This window comes from Girardinichthys multiradiatus, chromosome 11, assembly GCF_021462225.1.
Source record: "Girardinichthys multiradiatus isolate DD_20200921_A chromosome 11, DD_fGirMul_XY1, whole genome shotgun sequence".
NCBI lineage: Eukaryota > Metazoa > Chordata > Actinopteri > Cyprinodontiformes > Goodeidae > Girardinichthys > Girardinichthys multiradiatus.
Window position 1 is genome coordinate 36267444 of NC_061804.1, and position 27172 is coordinate 36294615.

General features: G+C 38.7%; 2 protein-coding genes across 3 annotated transcripts in view; one reads left to right on the plus strand and one right to left on the minus strand.

Moving 5' to 3' along the window:
• The window catches only part of zbtb20 (zinc finger and BTB domain containing 20), a 45030-nt gene extending 26257 nt beyond the window's left edge, over positions 1-18773 (plus strand). For both annotated transcript variants that reach the window (XM_047378816.1, XM_047378817.1), the window contains 2 exons: positions 1645-3162; positions 5205-18773. In XM_047378816.1, the coding sequence (XP_047234772.1) occupies positions 1665-3162; positions 5205-5740 (2034 nt within the window). In that variant the 5' untranslated portion in view covers positions 1645-1664 and the 3' untranslated portion in view covers positions 5741-18773. The remainder of the gene's footprint in view (positions 1-1644; positions 3163-5204) is intronic.
• A 4355-nt stretch (positions 18774-23128) lies between these two features.
• Positions 23129-25397, minus strand: si:dkey-251i10.1 (uncharacterized protein LOC100038774 homolog). Its single transcript, XM_047379894.1, has 4 exons — positions 25197-25397; positions 23913-24399; positions 23675-23815; positions 23129-23562 (listed from the first exon to the last, which is right to left on the minus strand). The coding sequence occupies exons 1-4, from the start codon at positions 25305-25307 to the stop codon at positions 23405-23407; spliced, it is 897 nt and encodes a 298-aa protein (XP_047235850.1). The 5' UTR covers positions 25308-25397; the 3' UTR covers positions 23129-23404.
• Positions 25398-27172: the final 1775 nt, after the last annotated feature.

Below are 27172 nucleotides of genomic sequence, written 5' to 3' on the forward strand. Positions count from 1 at the left end.
GCTCGTCAACAGGATGCCAAGAGTGTGCGGAGCAGTAATCAAAGCAAAAGGTGGCTACTTTGAAGAACCTAGAATATAAGACATATTTTCAGTTGTTTCACACTTTTTTGTTCAGTATATAATTCCACATGTGTTAATTCATAGTTTTGATGCCTTCAGTGTGAAGCTACAATATTCATAGTCATGAAAATAAAGAAAACTCTTTGAATGAGAAGGTGTGTCCAAACCTTTGGTCTGTACTGTGTGTGTATATATATATATATATATATATATATATATGTGTGTGTGTGTGTGTATATGTATATATATATTCATCACACACAAGCTGATATATTTCAACTGTGTATTTCTCTTCATTTTGTTGGTTAAGGAATGAAAACAAAAAGCCTGTGGCCCCAAGCAGAACTTGAGGCCCAAAGTACTCATGACGTACCCTGAAATACACTATATTGCCAAAAGTATTTGCTCAACTGCCTTGACTCGCGTATGAACTTAAATGACATCTCATTCTTAATCCATGGGCTTAAATATGACGTTGGTCCATCCTTTGCAGCTATAACAACTTCAACTCTTCTGGCTGTCCACAGGGTTTAGGAGCGAATCTGTGGGAATTTTTGACAATTTTTCCAGAAGCATATTTGAGAGGTCATAGACTGCTGTTGGTCAAGACGTCCTGGCTCTCATTCTCTGCTCGAATTCCTCCCAAAGATGTTCTATTGGGTTAATGTCAGCACTCTGTGCAGGCCAGTCAAGTTCTTCCACACCAAACTCTCTCATCCATGTCTTTATGGACCTGCTTTGTGCACTGGTGCACAGTCATGTTGGAAGACGAAGGGGTCTTCTCCAATCAGTTTCCACAAAGTTGCCAGCATGGAATTGTCCAAGATCTCTTGTGATTCGTCACTCCACAAAACCCGCATCCACTGCTCTAGAGTCCAGGGGAGGCAAGCTTTACACCACTGCATGCAATGCTTTGCATTGTACTCGGTGAGGAATGGCTTGGATGCAGCTGTTCGGCCATGAAAACCAATTCCATTAAGCTCTCTATCCACTGTTCTTAAGCTAATCTTAAGGCTACATGATGTTTGGAGGTCTGTAGCGATTGACCAGAAAGTCGGTGATCTCTGCGCACCATGCAAGTCAGAATCCACTGCTCCCGCTCCGTTAGTTTTACACGACCTACAACTTCATGGCGGAGTTGTTGTTCCCAATTGCTTCTGCTTTCTTATAATACCACTGACAGTTGACAGTGGAATATTTAGGACCCTAAAGTCTTCAGTGTGCTTTACTTCACAATGCTTTCAAGGCTGCAGGTATCCTTGTTGTTTGCTTACCTTTATCTACCACACTTTTTCCTTCCACTCAACTTTCCATCAGTATCCTTGGATACGGCACTCTGAACAGTTAGCTTCTTTAGCAACAACCTTTAGTGGCTTATTTTCAACACCTTCCCCATCATTGTGTAGGTTACAAAACCATATTTTAGAATATAGACGTTACACTTTGTGAATTGAATTGCCGAAATAAATGAACTTTTTTGAAGATATTCTAATTTGTAGAGATTCACCTGTTAATGGGAAGGTAAGAACGAGGTTTCCTGTATTTATTCATTTTTCAGCCAGCATTGTTGCTTCCTCTTTCCAGGTGACATCAGTTGCAAGGGGATGACCGAGCGCATTCATAACATCAATCTCCACAACTTCAGCAATTCTGTACTTGAGACCCTCAATGAGCAGCGAAACCGTGGGCACTTCTGTGACGTGACTGTTCGGATCCATGGAAGCATGCTGCGAGCTCACCGGTGCGTGCTTGCCGCTGGAAGCCCATTCTTTCAGGACAAACTGCTCTTGGGCTACAGCGACATCGAGATCCCCTCTGTGGTCTCGGTGCAATCCATCCAGAAGCTGATTGACTTTATGTACAGTGGGATTCTGCGAGTGTCTCAGTCAGAGGCTCTGCAGATCCTCACCGCCGCCAGCATCCTGCAGATCAAGACCGTCATCGATGAGTGCACCCGCATCGTGTCTCAGAATGTGGGCCTGGCCGGGCCCGGGGGGTTTCCCGTTATACCAGGAGATTCTGGCCAGGAGACCCCCCGTGGAACACCAGAATCTGGCACCTCCGGGCCCAGCAGTGATGCAGAGTCAGGATATATGCAAGTAACATCACAGCAAAGTGTAGATCGGGCATACACATCACTGTACTCCTACACTGGCCTATCTCTGCAGAATGGCACCCGCGAGCGGTCCCTTTATGTCAACCCCCTGTCAGCAAATTACCCAAGCAATCAGAGGGACCAGCAATCTCAAGATCCACCATGGATAAATCGCATCCAGGAACGGTCCCAGCAAGTGGATCGCTTCATGTCCACTGCAGAGTCCACGCACTGCCGCAAGCAACCACGACCGGTACGCATCCAAACAGGAGGGATGCACATAAAGCAGGAGGCCGAAGACGAGTACACCTGCTATGATGATATGGGGGACTGCCAAGATGACACTGACCACAATGAGGGTGTGGCGAGCGAATCCAAGGTCGAAAACTTTGACTCAGGGGTGAGTTCCTCCATCAGTACAGAGCCAGACAGCATGGAGCAGCAGCCGTATCTGACAGGCTTCAGTCGAGATGGGGTTGGGGAAGGGCAGCAAGGCGAAGGAACTCCGGTGCAGATAGAGGTCAGCAACTCGTCCCTGGTGCGGATGCAAAAGACAGAGGATGGGGACACTTCCCACAGCACTAGTGACAGTAGCATGATGCAGCCCCTGCCAAACTCAATCAAACTCAGTCCTATGTCCCAGTATATGCGCCAGATAGAATCACACACCAGCAACCTGAGGATGCCGCTCACCGTGACCAGCAATTCCCAAGTGATGGGCACTGCTGGAAGCACCTTCCTGCCCACACTCTTCCCCACGCAGCCGTCTAGAGACCACAAGCCTTTCCTTTACCTTCCTGGCCAGCAGCAGCCCCAGTTTGTGGCAGTGCCGCCGCCTGCAATGCCATCATTCCCGAACCCCATGTCGGTACAGCAGGCGCCATCTCAGCAGCAGCAGGCTGCTGGAGGGATTGGTCCGGGGGAAAAGAAGCCCTATGAATGCACTCTCTGCAGTAAAACCTTTACTGCCAAACAGAATTACGTCAAACACATGTTTGTCCATACTGGTAAGTCAAACGTTTCAAATACAAATGTTAAATTCTCAGTTAAACTTTGTGAGCACATGTGTATTTTAAAACACAGATAGAATAATTACAGAGGTGACATTTTCAGCTGTCGATATTAAAGTGACTATATTAGCAGTTAGCTTGGTTAGCATTAGCAATCTCTGTGTGTTTAGTCCTGGGAAATCTACACCTTTACCTTAACTCTGAGATTTCCAAAAAGCTGCCAATATTTTGTACTTCAGCATATTCTGTGGCAGGCAGATGTTGGACACCTAAAATACTACAGTCCAGCATTGCAGTACTCAGTTCCTGTTATCTGAAAGTTTAAGTAGGAGCCTGAATAAGTAACTAACATGCCTCCATAGAAAATCTCTTCCTTTTAAATACCTTCTTACATCTCTGCTTCTCCTAGCTTGATTTTTGTAACACCTCACTGATACTAAGAATTGCTAAATTTCAGTGTTCTACTTCCACTAATGATTTCTACATTGAAGAGTGTTGTTAGCATTACCTGTTGGCTTTACCTTATCACTTAAGGATGAATTGTTTACAGATTGGATTTTAGAGTATTTTAAAGGTCAGGACCAGTCACCAGCCAGTTTATCCATGCATCCCACAATGGTATTCTAAGGCTTTATAAAATTACTTTTTCATGAATCTTTGTAAAAATTTTAATATTGTTTAAAGATGGCAGGAAATCGGACCCATTTTTGACCATGGGTCAAAGAGAGAGCTGACTGACTGCCTGTAGCCTTTCCACAAAACCCAAATTCAAATAAATCCCTTTAAAACAAAATAATCACACTGTATAAATATTTTACTAACTGCACCAGTGACGCTACTACGATTATATGACAAAATCTTAAGTATCAATCTTATAAACTGAATTACCGACTAATTAAAACTGAATACAATTATGTTCATTCTGTTCCAGCTGAAAAGTGCCTTTGCTGTAATTTCTACTTTAAAATGTCCGTAGAGTTTTATAGCCACACTTCTTTCTTTAAGCAACATCAACCTCAGGAATTAGATACTGGGGAAATCATCATCACAAAGGAAAAGAATCCAATATCATATAATTAGATGGCCCCATAAAGAAAGCATACTCAAACAACCATTATTATTCATTACAATCCATTTCCTGGCCAGAACCACTCAATATATGGAGGCTACTGACAGAGCAGTGGGCAGCAGAGATGATAAATCATGAATTGATCAGTCGACGAGATTAGATCTAAATAATCCATGGCAACCAAGGATTAATTATGTTTACTTTGTGAAAAAGAGGTTTTTCATTTGGTGAGAGAATCTTGAAAGAAAATCACTGTATGTATTTAAACTGTAAGCGTTTCTCGCATTTCCTGTAGCAAGCAGCATTCAGTAGAATGAACATTAAAACAAAGCCAACACAGGTTTACTTAATTCTAGCTTAAGACGTGTACTATAAGAGTAGCATGTATGGATTCAGGCATGTGATGTGTCTGTGCATGATCCAGCAACATGGTCCATTTATAGATTCTGCTGGCTGTGTTTCAGGATAATTAAGGGTCAAAAAATGGACTTGACTCACTTCCAAATAGCTTATTTGCTCATTTTTTGTCCTTAATAACTTGCTTTATGCTTTCAGAGAGCCTGATATACACTCCACACCATGAGGATGCTGAAATCCTTCATTAAAAATGACCGCACAACACAGATTTTGACATTTCAGTCAAAACCTTTATCAAGTTGGCTGTTTACACGATGAACAGATGGAACTAAATTAGCTTTAGAAACGGAGATGGGAATAGAATGGGGAGGTTAAGATTTGCATGGTTTTCCCAGGAGTGATGCAAATACATTTTTTTTTCTAAAACTAAAGCATAATTTTAACATTAAATTCAGAATACATTTGGGCACATGGCAACGGAATAGCACTGAAACATGTTCAGATGTAATTGTTTAGACACTGCAAATGAGTATTCCTCTCTAATGTGCAAAGCTTATTGTTTCTGGGGATTTTTTCCAATCCCTTAATGCTTTTGTATTGTGTGCACATCCAGGTGAGAAGCCTCATCAGTGCAGCATCTGCTGGCGCTCGTTCTCCCTGAAGGATTACTTAATTAAACATATGGTGACACACACAGGGGTGCGGGCCTACCAATGCAGCATCTGCAACAAGCGTTTCACCCAGAAGAGCTCGCTGAACGTCCACATGCGGCTGCACCGTGGAGAGAAGTCCTATGAGTGCTACATCTGCAAGAAGAAGTTCTCACACAAGACCCTGCTGGAACGCCACATGGCCCTGCACAGCAACGCCAGTGCCATCACTGGGCTGTCTGTTAGTGTGGGCACCCCGGGCCCGGTCTCCATCCCCATGCCGATTTCCGTCCCCGAGCCTGGAGCTGGAGTTGTGGCCCTAGCCATGCCAGTGACTGGCGGCGCCGGTGTAGGGGCTGGGGTTGGAACGGGAGTGGGTGTAGCTGCGGAAGCAAGCTGCCAAGAAGGGACCACCTACGTGTGCTCCGTCTGCCCTGCCAAGTTCGACCAAATGGAGCTCTTCAATGACCACATGCGAATGCATGTCTCCGATGGATAAGTACAAATTTAAAAAAAGAAACTTCTTTCTGAAAGAATGACAAATACAATGGCACTAGATTTTCCTTTTCTTATTTTGAGGTATGAAGAGTAATGAGTATAGACACTGGCACATTAAGTTCCCCAAAAAAAGTTTCCTTTTTTTTTTCCTGTTATTCTAAAAGAAAAAAAGATGGTGGCCTTAAGGCTCAGTAGTTTGATATTGATCTACTGGATGGATCCAAACTACGGGCCTCTAAATGTATGCTTTCCTAAAATACTGATTTATGTGTTGAACACTACCGAAAGGCCTACGAAAGAAACACATACACACAAACTCACCTTTAGTCTAGATATGTCTGAATGACTTTAAATGAGCAAATATGTTTAAACGTCTGTGTTTTTTGCATATATGTGTGTCTCTTTATTTGTCCAAGTGTGTGTGTGTGTGTGCGTGTGTGTGTGTGTGTGTGCGAGAGTTTTGCCATGACACATAAATCATGGCAGTTGTGAATCCATATTGACCAGTTTGGAAACATAGATGTCCAAGCTTACTGTGGTGTAATTTACAACAACGACAACAATAAAAAGACAAAACTGAAAAAAAAAATATCTGAGGTTGGGCTACATATTCCCTCTAAAAATACTGATGGTCACAAGATTGCCTTCTTATATCAAATAAAAAAAGGAGAGTACTTAAAATGACACTGGTTTTATTTATTCCTGTGGTATTAAGGGATTATAATGCAGCTGTTGTCAAGGTACCAGTTTTAATCATTTTACTTAATTGTAACTTCCTGTCCAAAGTGATGGGGGAAATGATTATTTCTCACCTGTTTTATGATTATTGTCCATGAATTTTAATGGTGAAGATAACGTTTACTAAATTTCTGTGTTGATGAGACAGTATTTGAGAAAAACATTTTCCTTTTTTTCCTGGAGTTTGGAGTTTATCTCATTTGCATACACTGCCTTTTTAATATCCTAAAAGACTGTTAAGGCTACTTAGATTTCTTCCTCTGCAAAACATTCGAAAAAATGGAAGATTCTTCTGCTGATGGTTGTATGTTGTTTTTTTTTTTTTTAGCCTTTTTCACAGTTAAGGCAGGCTGGAATATGGGACTAAACTCTCTCCTTCATAATTGCTGCTCCTCAACCTGCACCCGACTGTTATGGGATATAGATTTAGAGGGAAAAAAAATGATTTGTCACTTAACTATTGTTGTTATTGAGTAGCCTGTTTGGTTCTAATCTCATAATTAAATTACAGCTTTGTGGGGAGGGGGGAGGGCCAGTTGCTGATTGGATCGGTGTTGTAAAAGATGGTGTAAATTAATTTTGAGTCGGACTAAAAAGCAAAATAATTGCCGCCCTGATCCTAGAACGCCTGTGTAACCTGTTTATTATGATTGCAAAGCTATTTCAGCAGGTGGGAGCGGAGTACATTACTCTTCGTGCGTTCTATCTCTCTCCCTAAAGGCTCAAATGGCATGCAAACATTTTGAAAGGAAATGCACTCTGAAAGCAAAACAAGTAGCTCCCATCAATCGATACCACGCTGTTTCATGATATACCACAAGCTGTGTATGGACTGTGTGGAAAAACAGCATACATTCCCAATTTTCTCTAACACCAAGACAGCATGTGTAGAATAGATGTGGAAGCTTGTGTGTTCATGTTGTCATTAATGCCTTGTGCTACTTAAGGCTGATTTCAGATATTTTTTTAATTCTCATATATTGATTTCATGTCCAAAATAGGTCTCTCACACACACACACACACACAGATACACACAAACAGAGAAACACATGCACACGTGCAACCGCAACCTAAAGGATTTGCTTCTTTAAGTGAGCAAACGCTTCCGGTAGTTGTACGATAAAACAAATAACTAACTGCATTCAGTGGGTCTTCAAAAGACCTCCTGTCAGTTCCGAAAAAAAGTGCTGTTTTGCACATTTTCTTAAATGCCTGTGCATATTTAATCGTTTCTTTAAATGAACTTTCTTTTATTCAATTTCAAAGGAAAACAAAACTTCTTTTTTTATCTTGATAGGTGGACTGCATTTTGTTCTTGCATATATGTTGCACTGCTTAAGCCAATAAGTGCACTACTGTTAACAGAGATATAGTTTTAGAAAAGATAATTTTTTCCTTTTTATTTAGAGTTCACATGAATAGTTTCAACTTCATTTAGTGAATTTCGCAATCCTCTGCTTTCGTTATCGCTTGCTGTTACCTTCAGTATATTCTTGTGCCGTGTTAATGCAAGCATTTATTTTATTTAACCATTGTGTGTGCTCATCTATGTTTAAACCTTTGAAATATTCTATCGTGTCAGTTCCTTATAAGAGTTTATTTGATTTCTTTTTTTTTTTTTTAGAAACAGTGCAGAATTTTCCTATGAGAACATCCAAGCCAAACATCATTAACAGTGAAACAACAACAGTAATAATAAAGAACCTCCTGTCCAAGTCTGTTGGCAGAACTAATATTATATTATTAATAATACATTTATAATATGTGTGTATGTGTGTAAATGATATGTGTGGTGTGTGTCCTGGAAAAAGCTTTCTGTTGTGATGGAGTGCAGCTTCTTTGATATCAGTCCGTCACGTGCACAGTCGTGTCCTTTTCCTTCGGTGTTTGGTGTGTCAGTGAGTGTCTGTGTGCGGTAAATAGCCTAATCAAACTGTTGATAAGTGGAATATCTCAACTGTGGGGCTTCCTTTGCAATATGCAGTGCAGGTACTATAAGAAAACAGCTCTCCAAAACTTTTGGGCTAATAAGGCACCTGTAACAATTCCTTAGTTTAGGTCAACTGGCGCGCATCTGGTTGCGGAAAAGTTTCTTAGAAAGCGTGAGGTTGGTCCTCAGTAAAAGTAGCACGTTATTGAACATTTGATTGGGCCTGTCTCTATGGTGTGCATAAAAAGCCTATAAAGTGTATGGTTCCTATTTGTAGCTGTTGTTGCCTAGTTGGCGATATTGCTGCATGCTAGTGCTATATTTGTCTCTACACAGCACGTGGAGGGTTAAATCTCATGCCTTAACAGACAATGCACTAAATAGAAATATGTAAGCAACTGCTGAAATCTCTTTCCAACAGTATTGCCATTTGTATGGCACAACGCAGCTCTTGGTGTTCGTCGTCCCTTCAAGTTCCAAACACTGCCAAACTAACATCATCACTTTTTCCCAAAAAAAAAACACAAAAAAAAACGAAAGCGAAAGGCAGAGACAGCGAGTCATACTGTTTCGGTGTAGTGGGTGTGTTTCAGTGATCTAGCATTCCTTCATGGCACCTAACTTTTTACGTACATGTTTTTATGTGAACACGTATATCAAATGCACTATTGACTGTAGCTAGATGAGTACAACCAGCCTTGTGGTATCATTGGTCTAAATAGTAGTAGCTTGGTGTTGGTTTTTGAAATGTTTGGTTTCATGATTATACTATGGGTTATTTCTTGATCACTTTTATTTTAGTTTGTTTTGGGAATAACAAAAGTAGCCAATCTTTATGTGATCTGGGTGAGGGCTAGTATTTGTCCCCTTGGTGGTTGACTTCTTGTATCATAAGGTGTTTGATAGGAGACTAGGTTTGGAAGGGGAAGAACCTTTTGCTCCAGTGTGTCATAATGTGCTACCCCAATTTCCCCTTCCCCTTGTTGCATTAGCATCACATGACCTTCACTGTCCATAATTATATATTTCTTAGATTACTTCAGCTAATTGTGGTGGTGCTTAATTCTTCTCTTGGTTGCAAAAAAACGTTTTAGTGGCTTGCAAAGTTTTATATGCCCTTTGAACCTTTTCACATTATGTCACGTTACAACCACAAACTTCAGTGTACTTTATTGGGATTTTATAATAGACCAGCATCAAGTGGTGCATGACTGTGTAGTAGAGAAAAAATGATTCATTCATTCAAGTGTTTACAAACAAACATCCATGGGCGTGGTGTGTGTTAGGGATGGGTATTTATTGTATCTTTTATCATTTATTGTATTTTTTTATCATTATATATATTTTATTGTAATAAGAATTGCAAGTTATTGTGATAACAGGAAACCCTAATAATTGTTGATTGCAAACCCAAAAAACAGACACTTCATTGTATTAATGTATTAAAGTAGTCTGATAATGGATAAGTCTTATTTTTAGAGAAACATTTGCAGCAGGTTTACTATATAGAGTAGCAAACAGTAGTAGCCATACAATCTATTTCCAAAAACAGTTAAAGTTAAAAAAAATATATATATATATTTTCATACTTTTCTTTGTTATATTTATCGTTAAATATTGCAATAAAAGTTTCAATCCGTATCGCCGATCCCTAGTGGGCAATTGTATGCAGCTCCTCGAAGTCAATGCTTCGTCGCACATGAAAATGAATAATCTTCATTGCAACATAGCTCAAGCAGTCATAGGACTACGCTCCACAGTGCAGCTTCATGTGGATGGAGAGCGACTATGAACAGTATTTTTTTAATTTTGCCTCAGATTCTCAAATTGGATTTAGTTTTTGAATTTGACTGGTCCATTTTAGCACACAAATATACTGTGCTCTAAAAACTTTCATTGAAGCTCGGGCCGCATTTTTATTGTCATCGCCCTGCTGGGATGTGACCTTTTCCCCAGTCTCAAATCTTTTGCAGCATCTCTATTTAGTTCTATCCATCTTCTTATCAATTCTGACCAGCTTCCCTTTTTGTTCAAGAAAAACAGTTCTCACAGCATAATGCTGCCACTACCCTATAGCATATAGCATTTCACCCTGCTTTGAAGAACTCCACAACTTAATTGCTAATGACTTCTGTGTTCCTTGGTCTTCATTAATGTTCAGTAAAAACTTCTGGATCTGACAGATTTTTAGGGGTACCGCTGTAATGGGTGCTAAATAAAAATGCATGCTACACTTTTCATATTTATTAAAAAAGGAATTTGAAAACCATGTGTCCTTTTCCCTCTGCTTCACAATTAGGCCCTACCTTGTGTTGGCATATTGAATAAAATCCCAAGAAAATACATACAAGTTTGTCAATGTAATGTGTAAGAATCTATAAAGGTTAAAGGCTAATGAATACTTTGCAAGGCACTTTAAAAGTTGTTGCAACATTAAAATTAATTCCCTTTTTTCTCAATCGTACTTCTCATAGTTGTAGGTCTAGACCTTTGGTTTGCGACATGCAAAAAAAAAACATGTTGAAAAATAGATGACAGTATTGAACCTGCAGCCGTTTGTGTTGTGTTTGAACTATATTCCTGTTTGCTTCGTTTATATTAGCATAGAGACACGGGGTCTACAGTACTTTTTTGTCCTTTATGCAGTAGGTTTAAAATTTCACTGTGGAAGTTGATTATTTCAAAATTCTTCCTGCTTCTCTGGTGGTCATTGTGGTGTTGTTCATAGCGTTTTGCACGGCTGGATCAAAGGAGTAGTCAGCTTTTTTTCTACCGTGTACTTATATATCCATGTATGCTTTGCATTGAGGTGGAAGATGGATCGTTTCAAGCATGGATGGGACAGGGTCATTTTAGTCTGAAAAGCATGGGTCCGTCTTTCAGTCTGTCTTCACACCTTTTAAAGTCAGATTCTATTTTTATTCAGGCAAGTCACATCATTCAAAGTAGACTACAAGGAACACCACTCAGACAGTTATAAACTGCATTTTGTCCTTCCAATACATATAAGAGTAATATGGTTACAAATATGCTATATATATTTTGAGTATTGCCATCTCCATGCAGATAAAGAATACATTTTCAGATAGTTTGCTAAAAAAAAAAATCCTAACTGCAGCTAGAGTATTACTGTACCTTGTGGGATATAGGGAGTATGCCTAACAAGTGCCTACCAGAACATGCAGCAACTATACAGAATATTCATAGTTTTTCTCTCCTGCGTTGCACAATACAGTATACGCTATTAAGAATATGCTATTTATACTAGTACAGCTGAAAACCTAGTGCTTGTGAGTGCAGCAAATGAGAACCCTTTAAAAAATACCTGAAATGTTTTATTCATATACAGTTAAAGCTACATCTGCAAGTTTCTGTTTTATTTGTGTGTTATGGTCATACCATCTGGAGGATTTGAAGATTTAAAATGCAATCATGTTAGTCGTAGTAGGGTTTGAGCTGAGCTCAAAAGCTCAGCTTAGTTATTTCTCTTTTGTTACAAAGGCTGTTTAATTTTTCATTTTTTTTTCTTAAGTTTACAGTATTTGCCATTTGCAAACAAGCCATATACTGGAATGTACTGTATGAAGGGGGGGGGGGGGTTGCAGTGGTGTTATGTGAGCAGCAGGAGGAGACACACGGCAGCTGGACGGAGGAAAGTTTACACACCTGCCCGTCACAGCGAAATAAGATCCAGGTTTAATCCTTGGATATTTGATATCTCCCTGTTGGTAAATAATGCCATTTTGCAAGATTATAACAGCGTCTATGAACATGGCAGTTGTTGCTTAAACTCGTGCTTTCTTGTTAATGAATGTGATGGTTTGCAATCTGCAGGAGCCGGAAGCTGCTTTTAGTCCCTTAGTTGGTTTCAAAGTCCGGAGCTTTGATAAAAAGGCACCTACGCATGCAAACCAAAGCCCAATTTCCTTACAGTGATCCTTTAGGTTTTATTTTACCTTACAGCCTTGTTTGTATGTAACCTTGAGTTATAAAGGTCTAGCAATGAACAGTGTATAGTAGATAAAAAGCATTAAATGCTTGATTGGCTGATTTGTAGAACCAAAGTTTGGAGACAAATTTTAAGAATTTTAAGGTTTTGGCTTCAGATAAGCACGTTTTTGCACGCACAGCAGTCTCTTAACTGGATTGGATGGGCAACATGAAAACAAAACTAAAACAAAGTATAGAAAAATATAACACAAATCAAGTTACAAAACTGAGCTGCTGCAAGATGAAAAGGTTTCAGGATGGCTTATTATTCCGTCCCCCGTGGACTAATTACCACAGTTTTCTCTCAGACCGTCTCCAACTTCGTTGCCGTGCCAATTTCCGGTAGGGGTGCACTTTCAAATTATACCATTATTCTTTTATTGGAAGTGAGAAACAGAAACACAAAAAAGAAAAATAATAAAAAAACAGATCACAAATGAAACAGCACCAAACGTGAAACATATGGTTGCTTTTATTTTAAATCTTTAAATCCTCCACAATGCATAATTTTGAAGCAAAAAAGGGAAAAACAGCTATGATTAAAGAGATGGTTCATAATTTTTGAAGTGATCTTCTGTTACAATGTAAACCCAACCTGCATTATATTATTCCTGTAGTGTCTTTTTTTAATAGAAATCTAGATTTGTTGGTGCTGAAGCTAAAGCTAATGTCGTCCAAGTGACGCCAAAATGAAGTCATATTTCAAATGTTTTAAATCTTAAAGACATCATAGTGGTTTGTGAGAAAGTTGTTTTGAGTCTTAAAGCTATTGTCACATCATCTTTATTTACACAGGAAGCAGTGGCTGGAGGCAGCGCACTCACAATATCTTCTTGTCTAAAACACGTACTCAGTCGGAACACTTATAGTGTTTCTGGTCGGAGTAACTGCCTGATATGAAGGTAGTTTTAAACGTAAAAATATAATAGTGACTTGAAGTGAATGCTATCTAATTGATGTAGCTGTTTGTCAGGCAGTCACCCTGAATGAAAACACCTTACACGTTTTTCTCAGTATTTATAGAAGATCATTGGTGGTGCACCGCACCCGACTTTCACAGCTTTTGTAAATTGTTACTGGTTTCTTTGTAAAGAACAACCCAACGTGCAAAGGTGATGACAGTTTACAGCTTCAGAACACAGCTTTCATAATAGATGTTTTTGTGTCTAAAGATGGTCGTGGCCCTTGAACTAAATTCAGCCTTCAGTACCAACTTATCAGGATCCATTCTGAGTGAAGACGCCAAAAGAGTTTCTGTAGTTTAGTTATGAACTGTTTGTTAATCAACAGAGCATCACTGCAACATTCTGAACTGTCCCTTTAACAAGAAACACATTTAGTTTCATCGCAAGTAGGCAATGTTATATAGGTAGTCCCTGTCATCTAATCATTACTTCTCAGAAACAGCGTCTGTTCAGGTTTTACAAATATCCAGATTCTGTTTTGACTTTGAGCTTTAGAAACAGCAAAACAGCAGATTATAAAGTATAAGACAGCGTTACTAAGCTATTACAAAATCTAGTTTATATTCACTATATGAACATGCAGTTATTAGGCTACCCCTTTTTTCATCAGACGTCCTGCAGTGATCACAGTGCATCACCCCTCTCCTTTAGCAGAGCACAAACTTTTTTTTTTACCTTTCTTTGTCACAGTGATGAGGGGACTCGGCCATGTTTTAGCCTCTGAAGACTCGGCTCTGAGACGTTTTTGTGTTCTCAGTCACTGTGGCCTTTTTATGACTTAGTTCAGCCGGATGAGACAATTAAGTGTGCAGCAGCGTAACTAAAAACATCCATTCCTGTCTTCAGTCCAGCTCATTCCAACTCCGAGTCTGCCTCTTGTTTTCCACTCTTAAGCCACCTGATATCAAACAAAATCTTTAAAAACTAATCTGTTGCATATTTTTACGAACGTAGTTTTAAAAACACTTTAGTAAAATTAGCATTTCGCTTACTCTTTTTTTGTTTTGTTTATTGTGATCTTTTCCGTCATTCAAATTGTGCCATGACGTCCTGTAACCTCCTAAGCTCTGAGCACATCTTATTCTTGTGCGGACTGGTTTTATAGGCAGCATGCACCGTGCTATTTCTCTGTCTCTCTTGGATGTCTGGATCAGGTTTTTACTGTGCAGACAAATGTGTTTTAAAGAGATAAAATACTAAAAGAGAAGTCAAGATTCTTGACGCTGCTGCTGTCACAGCTTTGATGAGAGGTTTTTAGCACGATTATGAAAGCAAATTATTATTAGATGCTTAAAAATTTTTTTACAATTTTTGTTTTCACAAACCAAAGAAGGGTTAGGATAACTTCAGTTTCTGGAGAAATTACTGCTTTTTATGTGAGTGGGATTCCTGCAATCAAGCTCGGTTGCATTAGTTGATTTTTTTTTTTTGTTTTCTCCTCTTGGCAGGGTGTTTGTGAAACTGCGTGTACACTTTGTCACTTGATTGGTTGTCTGTAGTTTTGTGGATTGTGTTCAATTGCCGTAGACCAAAATAGACTATCCTTTTTTTATGAGAAATGCAACAAAACATAAAAATGAATCCGACACAGTTGCTGTGATGTAAACCTATGGCATGTTAAAACATGTATCAGATTGTAAATGTTGCATCGTTGTTTGGGCAAAACGCGATATTCAATAACCATTTCCTATACACTCACACATTTTGCAAACTATTGTAGACTTTTTCATTTTTCTCCTTCACTTAGAATTTACTTCAAATGACTTTTTCTGATTTTTTTTTTTTTTTCATGTGTTGTCTGTATTTTTGTGATAGATGTCCTCCATAAAGGCTGTCCCTAAAATGCTAATCTGACAATGTTGATTAGAATAGATTCAACCATTTATATTTGAGATATTTGAGATGGACCAAGATGTTAATTTTGCACATATTTGTAGGTTGTTTATTTAAGCCAAATAAAAGAAAAAAGAAATAATGATTCAAATCTTTCAATCTCAGCAGATCAAAAAAAATTTAGTCAAGGTTAAAAAGAAATCACTTGACAACATGTCAACAAAAAAAACTACACTGAAACCAAATTAACCGATGGGTTTAACCATCACAACGCAATCCAAATATGTGATTAGATACCATTTATTTTATAACCAATTTTCACTGATAACACATATTGTCTGTGAGATGAATGTAAAACATTTAGGGAATTTTGGTATTTGGCCCCAGACAATAATTCATTACTGTAAAGGTCTGTTGTATGCTTCCATATCCTGTGGATTCAAAATAGAAAAACTCAATTACTGTAATTCATGCAGTGTTGTGCATCTGGGCTGAAGACTTCAACAAAGAATATCCTAAATTTCATGTTCCCAATAATAAAAAAGCAGCTTAGATTGATTTTTTTTTTTTTAGGCTTTTTGCTGCCATATCATGTATGTAGTCGCTTTTGTACAACATGCACTTGATTTAAAGTATGAGATGTGCTTCAAAATATGTGTATATTTTGTTAAGTTCTTTTTTTGGTGTAGCGTGATATATATCATTATTTCCCTACAAATTATTTCTCGGATACAATTCTGAACTTGGCAGAAGTAGAGCTGTTGTAGTAAAGGTAGTTTAACATCACAAATAAGCAACCCTGAAATATATGCTGCAGAAATGTGTTTTCACTTTGTCTTTTTTTTGATAATTTATGCTCGAAGTTGGTTTGTATTTTATTATTATTATTATATTATTATTGTTGTTGTTATGAAACAAGCTTGTTTGAAATGTGTTGACTGCTGTTTTGAAATAGGGGATAAAGTTTCTTATGTATTTGCAAGGACGTTTTTATATGATTTGTCAAACACTGGACTGGAATGAGTTTTCCAACATTTCCAAGTTGAGAGATGTATTTGACAGACTTAACTGCACAGATAACATCCACTAGCATAGATTTCCTCCGTCAGACCAGCTTCACTAGTAGGAGCGCAAATGACATGATCCTCCTGTAAAAAAAAAAAAAAAAAATCGGAAGTAAAAGATTTCGACTTTGTGCTGGTTAGTTGATGGGTATATAAAGCAGGAAATATTTCCAAATTGTTGCAAGGCAAAGACTGGTGACAGATTTTTCTTTTGTTTTTTTTGTTTTTTCTGGAAGAAAAAAAAAGACAGAACACTTTTAGATTTTTCAAGAAAATGATTTAAAGGGATGCCACTTTTCACCTAAGCAGTTATCACATCCATCTGACCAGTTCCCTCTACGGTAAAGCAGATTGTAAATCCTCAGACCAAACACCACTTCTCAAACGAGAAAAGAGATTTGCACTAGACTGATTTTCTTTGGTCCTCTTCTATTTAAAAGCAATATAACAAACTCCAAACATTTTTAGCCGTAGAAACCGTACGGTTGTCACTGTCCCTGCAGTGCGAATGCTCACTTTTTTATATTAGTAGGTACAGAATGTGTCGACTTTTTAAGTGCACATCCATACGTTGTTTGTAGCAGGGTTTCTATTTTTTTTTTTTTTTCATTTATTTTTAAATTTTCTTGACCCGGTATTATTGTCCAGAATCAAGTGGCATTAAAACTTGTTTCCTCCTGTGATCGTTTTAGACAAAATACACAGTACTTACACATAAGAAGCGGGATGTAGGATGTCATAAGGACAAGAAATAATTCACGATGAGTCAGTGTCAGTCTGCAGAAACAAACAAACAAAAAAAAAGAAAATGCCAAAAGATATAATCCAGCTATATCCACCATTGTGCACATTTAAAACACTGGTCATGGATCTCTGCATATTTGGTCACTTTGACTGCTTTTTTACAAAAATGTAAAAAAAAAATAAAAAGTTGCTTTAATTAAATAATTAAAAATCCAAAAATTGCTTCTGTAAACACACCATTATTGGCTTCTCGTATAGAGAATCTTTGTCTACCAAATTATAACAACAATAATCCTTTTTCGATTAGATCATCGACAGCAGCCACCACTTTTCTGACATTGTTTGTTGACGGATAAGTGTAAATTTCCCAAAAATCACACAGCAAAACTTCGCCATTTAAAAAAAAAATCTGGATGTAGTGGCTTTCCTGTTTTGTTTTTTTTCCCTCCATTTCGTGGTATTTTCAAAGATGTTCACGGTTTTGTCTAAATTTGCGTGTTACAGAAAGCATAAGTACGTGCCTTTCTTGTAATCTCCTTGGTGAGTTTGTTTATTATTGAAAAGCTAAGGCCAGCCAATTGTGTTTGCACTAAAAACCAAATTGCTTTTTTTCCTCCTTTGTGATGTAGACTATTTAAGCGAGCTTGTTGCGTCACTTTAACCGTACAGTATGCATGAGGGTGAAATTGGTAAAGTCTAGGGCTAGAGCTCTCGTCTGTTGACCTGTAAAACCAGTGCAGCTTAGAGGATCCTTGTGAATATATCTTGGTTTAGTTTCACGTTTAAGTTTTCACGTCCATCTCCCTTATAGAGCAGTTTAATTTTTTTTCAATGTTTCAGCAGTAAAATTTAAAAAAAAGAAAAAAAAAATGAATAACATATACCATGAATACAGCTTTTACTTTCACATGCCACAGTTAGTGTTATGGAGCTCCAGCAAAAAATATTCTTATTTTTCCAAATCCATGGGAATGCATGAGTATAAGAGGTCGCCTCAAGACTATTGGTCAAATTAAGTTTTTTTTATTTTTATTTATATTTATTGATTCTTTTCAGTGACATCTAAAATGACCTACGTGCTTTGAGTCTTACAATTGCACCTTAATCATGCCAGTCCATTGGTGGAAAAACAGCAACAACAGAAAAAGCAGGCAGTGTAATATCTGATTTTAGCACCTTACTACACAGCATGTCTTCACTTTATGCCAGTTTAGCAATTCTTCCATATGTATGATTTCGAATCTAAATCTCGTTTTTCACAATTAAATTTTTTTAAGGGATGTGCCAAAGTTTGGAGGCGATCTCTCGAGTTGTTATGGTTGTCATATTCTTTTCCTCCTCTATCAGTTATAGCAATGGTATGTCAAAATTTTCCTATAACAGTGTGTGGAATCAATTTATCTCAGCAAACAGTATCATTACTTGCCATTTTACAATAAGCCCTGTATTTCACATATATTTACCAGTGATGTGTATTTGTTATTATAAAGAAAATAGCCGTAAAAGCTTCATTATGTTACATAATATTGTGACTTTTTTCGAAAAACTGTGAAGACTTATCTTGCATATACTTTATAAAGAAGTATTAAGCCTTAATACAAAAGACTAAAAAAAGTGTGGAAGAATAAACTGATTGTTGCTAAGTAAGGATGATTTTTGTAAATGTTACCAGCACTTTTTTTGTAATTTTCACTCTCTGAGGTATTGTACAAGTTCAAGCTGTTTGTGAAGTTTGATTATGAAGGAATAAAAACTAGTACTTTCCTGTACTTCACAGAAAGTCTTGCTGTTGTTTTTTTATGCGGTTCATATCTTTGTGCTTCATGCTTCTTGAATAGACATCCAGCATCATCCGATCCCTAAATGTTTAAACAATTCTCATACATTCCCTTGCAAAAGTGTTCAAGTTTTTTTCACCTTTTCCCACGTTGCAATTACAATTTTTAATTTTGTATTTTTTTGGGATTGACCGAAACAAAGTAGTGCACAAATTTGACATTTAAGAGTTTTTTTTAAATAAATAAAAGAAATAAAAATGTAAAAGTGGTGTGCATTTATATTTAGTCACCTTTACTCTGACATCCCCCAAAGAAATAATGCGCAACCATCTTCCATCGGAAGCCCTCTAATTAGTGAATAGAGTCAATTTGTGCATTGTGGGGTGGTTTACAGAGGGGGTAGGCTACCAAACGATATCCAAAGCAAAAAACATCTGACTGAGCGCTCTTCAATCCATCATATAAAATTGGAAAGAGCATGGCATAACTGCAAACCCATCATGATATGGCCATCCTCCTAAACTTACACGTTGGCCAATGAGATCATTAATCACTGAAGAAGAAAAGATGACCATGGTAACTCTGGAGGAGCTGGAGAGATGAACAATTAAGGTGGGAGAATCTGTTAAGATGATGATTATTTCTCATGCACTCCACCAATCTGGCCTTTATGGGAGAGTGGCAAGAAGAAAGCCATCGTTGAAACGGGATGGAGGCAGGATCATGCTGTGAGATGCTTTTGTTCAGCAAGGAGAGACAAATTGATCTGTCATTAGGAGGATGGATGAACATAAATACACTGCAATCGTTAAAACAGAAAGCAGTCTGAGACTGCAAAATACTTGAGTCTGCAGCAAAGGTTCACCGTCCAGCAGGACATTGACCTGGAACATACAGCTGGAGCTACAATGGAATGGTTTAGATCAAAACATATCTGTTAGAATGACTCAGTCAAAGTCCAGATTTAAATATTTCAAACTGAAAACCCTCAAGCCTATGCAATATTGGCTTGAGGGTTCTGAATATAAGCACACTAAACTTTTCAGTTATGTACCTGTAAAAAGTAGTGAAAACTATATCTTTTTCTTTCTACTTTACAATTATACACTGTTGGTCTGTCACATACAATCTTCCAAAATACATTGAAGATTATAGTTGTAACATAACAAAATGTAAAACACATCTATGCAAGACACTGTATATCATCACAAACCAAATGTATGATTCAAATAAATAGGCATTTACACCCTGGATGATAGAGTCCCGGTGGAGGTAGGTGTAGATGCCATTTACAGTTGAACTACACGCTGGAACCAATCCCAGAATGCAGGAAACACCCAGGACGAGCTGCCAGCTAGTTACAATCCTATGACTAATAAACGCTCATTCTTCAGTTCACACCTACATGCACTTCAACCATGCAGACTCTAGTGTTTGGACTGTGGGAGGAGACTGATACAGCCGATGTACACAGAAACAAAACCACAGAGTGGGTGATTTTCTCAAAGTGGACAAAAAAATCTAACATTTTCTCTGCTTTGAAGCAATCAAGCTGGCAACAAAACATGCTGCATTTGTAACCTAAACCAGACTAATATTAGCCTTTATCCATTCTCAGACTAAGACTGTACAGATGGTCTTTCTAAAGGGAGCAGGACATGTTAGATAAGTGCTGCCATCTGTAGATGATATTCTGTTTCCTGATAGGTTGATGACAATCAACAAGTTGAATGTGGCCAACACGCACAATTATTAACTGAAATACAGAATTGTAAACAGTAAAGTACTATCTCTAAAACCACATGAACAAAAACCTGTGTACTAGTAATGTAGAGTTAACTGTGATAATTTCTGTTTGATATTTAATGTGCAACAGTTGTGGATCTATGCACCACAGAATCATATATTACCCTCAGCAGACTGGGATCAGCCTTGTGACAACCACAAGGCCTTTTCCCTGATGTACACAGGGGACTGATCGGGTTATAACAGCAAAAATGTTAAAGATGAACCATCGGGCTGAACCACGGAGAACCTTATGAACTAATAAAAGATTATTCTGGGAGCAGGTGATGCAGCTTTATACATTTTGTACTCAGACCAAGAAATGTAATAAAGGTGTTTATATACAATCAGAGGTGGGATCAGTCCAGAAAGCAAAAAATAATACATGGGCATTAAAATATCATTAAAAATATTATTTTTTATACAACTCAATGAAATAAAGTTAAACCCATAACACAGAGTGATTTATTTCTGGTGATTTTGTTGATCATATGCTTACAGTTAAAAAAAATCCAAATTTAAGTCTCTCAGAGCATTAGAATATTATTATTACAGAAATACCAGCTCATTGGTAAGTATGTCACTGTACTGTATAGTATATGCATGAAATACTGGGTCAGGGCTCCTTTTGCATGCGTTACTGCATCAGTGTCACAGCATTTATGTGATAAGCCTGTCGCTCTGCTGGGGTGTTAAGGAAGCCCAGATTACTTTAACAGCGGCATCAAACAACATTTAATTTCCCTTTGGGATTAATAAAGTATATTTGAATTGAATTCAGCTCGTTTGCATTGTTGGTTACAGTAAATCTCATCTCCCTCTTGAAAGACTCCATTGATTGTTTATAGGGTTTAGCTCAGATTAGATTTCTGGCGAATCAAGCACAGTAATACAATGGTAATTAAACCAGGTATTGGTACTTTTGCCAGTTTGGGAGGGGTCAAGTCCTGCTGGAACATGAAATCAGCATATCTATAAAGCTTCTCAGCAGAAGGAAGCATGAAGTGCTCCAAAAATTCCTGGTAGGAGGCTACGCTGACTTTGAACTCTATAAAATACCTTGGACCAACATCAGCAGATGACATGGCTCCACAAATCATCATTGACTGTGGAAATGGAGCTGGACTTCAAGCAACCTCTTCACCGCTCCACTTTTCCTCCAGACTGTTGGACCTTGATTTTAAACTGAAATGCAAAATTTTGTTTTATTTGAAAGGAATACTTTGGACCACTGAGAAAAAGTCCAGTGCCTTTTCTGCAAAGCCCATGTAAAATGCTTCTGACGTCTCTTGCTAGGAATGGGAGTGGCACAAGAAATTCAACAGTTATAGCCTATTTCCTGGTACATGTCAAGGTCCGTGTGTGGTAGCTCTTGAAGCCCTCACTCTGGCTGCATTCCACACCTTCCAAATCACTCTTCGGTGGGCTTTTCTTCACAATCCTCTCAAAGCTGCAGTTATCACGGTTGTTTGTGCAGTTTTTTATCACATTTTTCCCTCCACTCAACTTTCCATGAATATGCTCGGCCAGCTTCTTTAAAACGGACCTTTTACGGCATAACCTTCTTACAGTGGGTGCCAATGACCTTCTGCTGGACAATTGTCCAGACAACAGTCTGTCCTAAGATTGTGTTGGCCAAAACATTTTATATTTGTATTGGTCTTATAACAATGCTTCTGACTTGAGGTTTTCCATTACTAAAGTAACGTACCTTTGCAATGATGCACCTGTAAACATTTTGAGCAAAGTCCTTTTCTTGAAATGGACGTGACACAGAAAACAGCTTAGAGATCAATTTATTTACAACAAACGTCAATGGTTCCGTTTCCATCCATTTTATTAGCAGCTGTCAACATTTTTAACTTTCATTAACCGGCCAGAAAAGCAGGTGTTCACTGGATATGAGTAGAACAGACTACAAATGTTACGATCTTATTCATCACAATATTGACGCTTACAAAGAAAACTTGAGACGCTGTTTTCAAGCTTGTCTGAGCTTAAACCGCAAGACGTTTTCCTCTCGCTTACACGGGCGCCACCTGCTGCCAATCAGGCTAAAGTACATGTTCTCTCCAAGTCCAACCACTGGAAACTTCTTGCCTACACCTGAACATTAACTCCCAAATACTATCCCATTAATTCTTAGCATTTTAAATTCGTAAAAGCAGTTACCTTTTACTTTCCTGTAGACTTGAGCCCACCCCCCCACCAAAAAAAACAAAAGGCTTTAAAACCTATTGCTGTTACATCCCACCACTGTGTAAACATGAAGGTCAACCGCTTTCACATAAAGATCTTTAGATTTACAGCGTACATGTAACGTAAGACATGCCGCTAAAGGAAAGCAATAAAATGTATAATTTCTAAGTTTTGAAAATATCTTGTGCTCTGTGGGAGGTGTGCCATGTTCCAAAGGAGAACACGCTTCAGTGTTCTAAAGGCTCAAGAGAGATAAGCGTGAGTAAATATAGCAATTGGACATAATCCACTCGGTGCCTTTCATTATCCTGCGTGTGTTCATCTCATGCTATGACAGTGGAGGAGACAGTTCACATCAATGGTTAAGGTTGTTCCTCAGGATAGATTTATTCAAGTTGGGACCATACAAACCTAGTGAATGACACAAGGAGGTACTCATATTTTTCTTTTTTATATTTGGAATGACATTGGTAAAGAGGGCGTGGAACGTTTTAAAATCAAAGATGCACAACATACAGCCACCTCTCACAGCTACTTTGTGAGATGCTAGTTGTTCCCATAAATAAGGCAGAATGCAAAGTCCATAGAAATGGAAAGTTAATACATTTAGCCAAATCGGACAGTGACGTGACAAAGAATTAGATGACTTTCTTCAGCTCATCGTACAACACCAACACGAAGGCGCCACCCATGCCTCTGAGCACGTTGGACCAAGCTCCCTTGAAGAAAGCTTTGCCACCCTCGTCACGTGCGATCTTGCGCCAGCAGTCAATGGTCCCACTGTACATGATGTCAGCTGAGGGAGAGAAAACAAAACACATTAAAGACAAAATTACCACATCTGTATTAATAAAAAAAATGCCCAGCAGGCTGCAAATGCTCTTAACACTACAATTTAATATACTCACCTCCTTTACGTCCAGACTGCATCATCATACGTCTACGTACAGTATCGAAGGGGTATGACGTAAGGCCAGCAACAGCCGTTACAGTCTGTGCAATCATCCAGCTAACCAATATGTGGGTGTTCTTAGGGTCTGGAAGCATACCTGTAAACACACAACCGGGGAAACAATATTCAGGAACAAAAACATATGGAGAGGCTTATCATATGTACCAACCATCATCAGTGCAAAATCAACATACCCTTAGCTGTGTCATAGATGCCGAAGTATGCAGCCCTGTAGATGATGATGCCCTGCACAGACACGTTGAAGCCCTGGTACAAGCCCCGCACACCATCTAACTTTGAGATCTTTACCAGACAGTCGCCCAAACCTTTGAATTCTCTCTCGGCTCCCGCTTTTCCCACATCAGCTGCCAGACGGGTACGGGCGAAGTCGAGGGGGTACACAAAGCAGAGAGAGGTGGCTCCGGCAGCACCTCCAGAGGCCAGGTTACCAGCAAAGTACCTCCAGAACTGGGTGCGCTTGTCGACGCCATCAAGGAAGATCTTCTTGTACTTGTCTTTAAAGGCAAAGTTGAGGGCCTGGGTGGGAAAATATCTGATGACATTGGCAAGGTTACCTCTCCAGAAGGAAACGAATCCCTGCTCCTTGGGGATACGGACAACGCAGTCCATGATGCCTTTATACTGCATGTCGGCGGTGATCTGTTTGCTGGCATGCTGGACCTGGAATAAAGACAGAAGAATCATCAGATAATTAATCACAGCTGGACAGAAATCACAAGATTCTTCCATTGTGACCTTGTACCAGGTTACAGTTGTAAAAGTTGTTAATGGCTCCCTCAGCTGCTACTCCTAATCAGTGTCTATTGGTAATCACTGATGATGCTTACTTTGATTGATCACGAACTGATTCAAATTTCTTCTTAAACAAAATAACTAGCATGAGTAACTTAAGAGTCGGTGTTTTCAGTCAATTAACTTCCCGTTATCTTGGAGTGTGCATGGGAACGGATGTAAAACTAGCTGAAGCGGCTTTAATCACTGTCGCTGGGCCTAGGGTACTTTAACTGAGCGCTACGTTAGCCACTGCAACGACTTTTTGTCGTCAATAAAAGTGAAACAAAAACGCCTCATATCTATATAGTTGCTGCAACTGAGATATCATAGTCGTCATTAAAAATGACTGAATATGAGAGGTTTGTACACAGTGTTGTACACAATGCCGCTACGACCGTTTGTCCTTTGTTAGCTACAGCGAACAGCCGGCTAAGGTTAAGACGCAGTGCTACCGCTAGCAGCCGGACTCGTGTAGGTCATTCCCACTTCTGTAGTGACCTTAGATCCTTTAACACGAAACTCGTCTGACTTTATTGAATTAAACAACAAGGACACGCGAGTGCTTCAGAAAGCTTGTGAACGAGCAACAAAAACATTAAACTATACTCCTGGGCTTCGGTACGGTGAAAGAAGCTAAGCGGCTAACACTCAGTAAGCCTCCCGGAAGACGGGTTTTCTCTCACCTGAAGGAGAAGCTTCACTCTCTCGATTGGGGCGACGGCTGTTTTGGAAATGGCAGCGGAGATACCGCCAGCCAAGAAGTCCTTGGCGAATGAAATAGCTTGCTCACTCATGTTGCGATATTCTTGATGTGCCTTTCAGGTAACCAGAATCCCCGCTTCCCTTAACGGTTGATGGCCTGCACCGACGAAATGGCCGATTGAGAAGCCGCGCAGAGGATTTATCTAACCGGATAGATCGCGATACTATACGGGAACTCGAGAAGTAAACTATTGGCCAAGCCTTCCACGTCATGTGGATTTTTACCAATAGAGGGTCTAAATCTGAATGACGTAGGTTAGCATGCTGTACTTTTTTTCCCCCATGAAAGTAAATTCACGTGAAGTGACTCACTTGATTTAGACAGACAGAGGAGACAGAACCTCAGCGTGGATTTTCTCGTTCTTATCTTGCTTCCGGTTCAGTGTGACCCTGAGAATAAGCCTGTCCGAGAGATATCAAAAACTGTACTGTGTGGCAACCATATATAACATTCAAGCTGTGTATGACCAACTACAGGGGCTATTAAACAGATTAAAACATCATCAAAGAGCTAATTTAGTTCTGTAAATTATTCAAAAAGAGAAACTCATAGTACATAAACTAGAATAATTACATACAGTGATGCATTTCGTTTATTAGTTAGTTTTGATGCTTATGAAAATTCCATATTATGTTTTTGAGAAATTAAAGTATTACAGAAGTACCTCCCCACAACAAAAAAATAAATAAAATCAACAGAAAAGTTAGCCTATTGTAAAGTATGTCCATGTACTATACAGTATATGCACCCAGTACTTGGTCATGGCTCCTTTATTTACTGCATCAATATACTGCATGTAAGTGGTTAATCTATGGCTCTGTTGAGGTGTTTGGGAACCCCATGCTTTATTTGTAGCATTCAGCTCAGCTGCATTGTTGGGTTCCTCTCAACAAAACCCTATAGATTCACTGAGTTTTAGGTCAGATTATAGAAAGTTAATTCATCATCATTACCATAAAGCTTGTAAGCAAACAAAGGCATAAAGTGGTCTAAAAGTTTCTGGTAGATGGCTGTTGGACTTGATAAAAACAGTGGATCATAACCGGCAGATGACATTACTGCCAAAATCATCACTGATTAGAAAAACCTGACCCTTCTCCTCCAGACTCTGGGACTGTGACTTTGAAATGAAAAATCAATCTGAAAAAAGAACTTTGACCCACTGAGCAACAGTCTACGTCTTTCTCTCCTTAGCCCATATAAGATATTTAAGCGTAAGAATGCAATAGTTCTGTCCGATATCCTGGATATGTCTGTTTTGTGGTGGCCCTTAAAGCAATTAATCCAGCTTCTGTCTGCTGTGTGTAAAAACTCCTCAGCGTCTTGAATGGGTTTTGCTTTACAGCCATTTAAGGCTGATTTCTACCTGTTGCTTGTTCAGCTTTTTTTTTTTTTCAATTCAGTTCAATTCAATTCAAAAATACTTTATTAATCCCAAAGGGAAATTAAATGTTGTAGCTCATTATGTAGGTTTCTTCAAAGAACCGTTGTAGATGCTGATAGCTGTGGGCAGGAAGGATCTCCTGTAGCGCTCCGTCTTACAGAACCAAAGTATATATGGCTTTGCTATGTCTCTTGTATGAAGAAGAACATTATTTTCCCACACAAGGTATTGGTTGGATTAATCAAAGAAGCATCAATCTGTCAGGACACTTTTTTTATGTATAAACACAGAATTACTAGGAACACCTTTTTAAACTAGGAGGCTTTATTATTATTTTTTGGTTACACCCAAGTTGGTCTTTCTGTTTGATTTCATATTAGTTGGGCTATCTCCTCATTGGTGCACGTGCTTTACAGGCACTGCAAGTTAGAGAGAAAATCTGCTGAGTGCAGCATCTTAAAATACACTATTTCATCCATACATCTGTCCACCAGGGGGAAGCAAAATGCAAC

Excerpts from the sequence above, each read along its gene's own strand:
- si:dkey-251i10.1 (XM_047379894.1), bottom strand. The coding sequence starts at position 25,307 with ATGAGTGAGCAAGCTATTTCATTCGCCAAGGACTTCTTGGCTGGCGGT. Across the intron at positions 24,400-25,196 it reads GAGTGAAGCTTCTCCTTCAG|GTCCAGCATGCCAGCAAACA; the intron begins GTGAGAGAAAAC and ends TCTTTATTCCAG. Across the intron at positions 23,816-23,912 it reads CATCTATGACACAGCTAAGG|GTATGCTTCCAGACCCTAAG; the intron begins GTATGTTGATTT and ends GTGTGTTTACAG.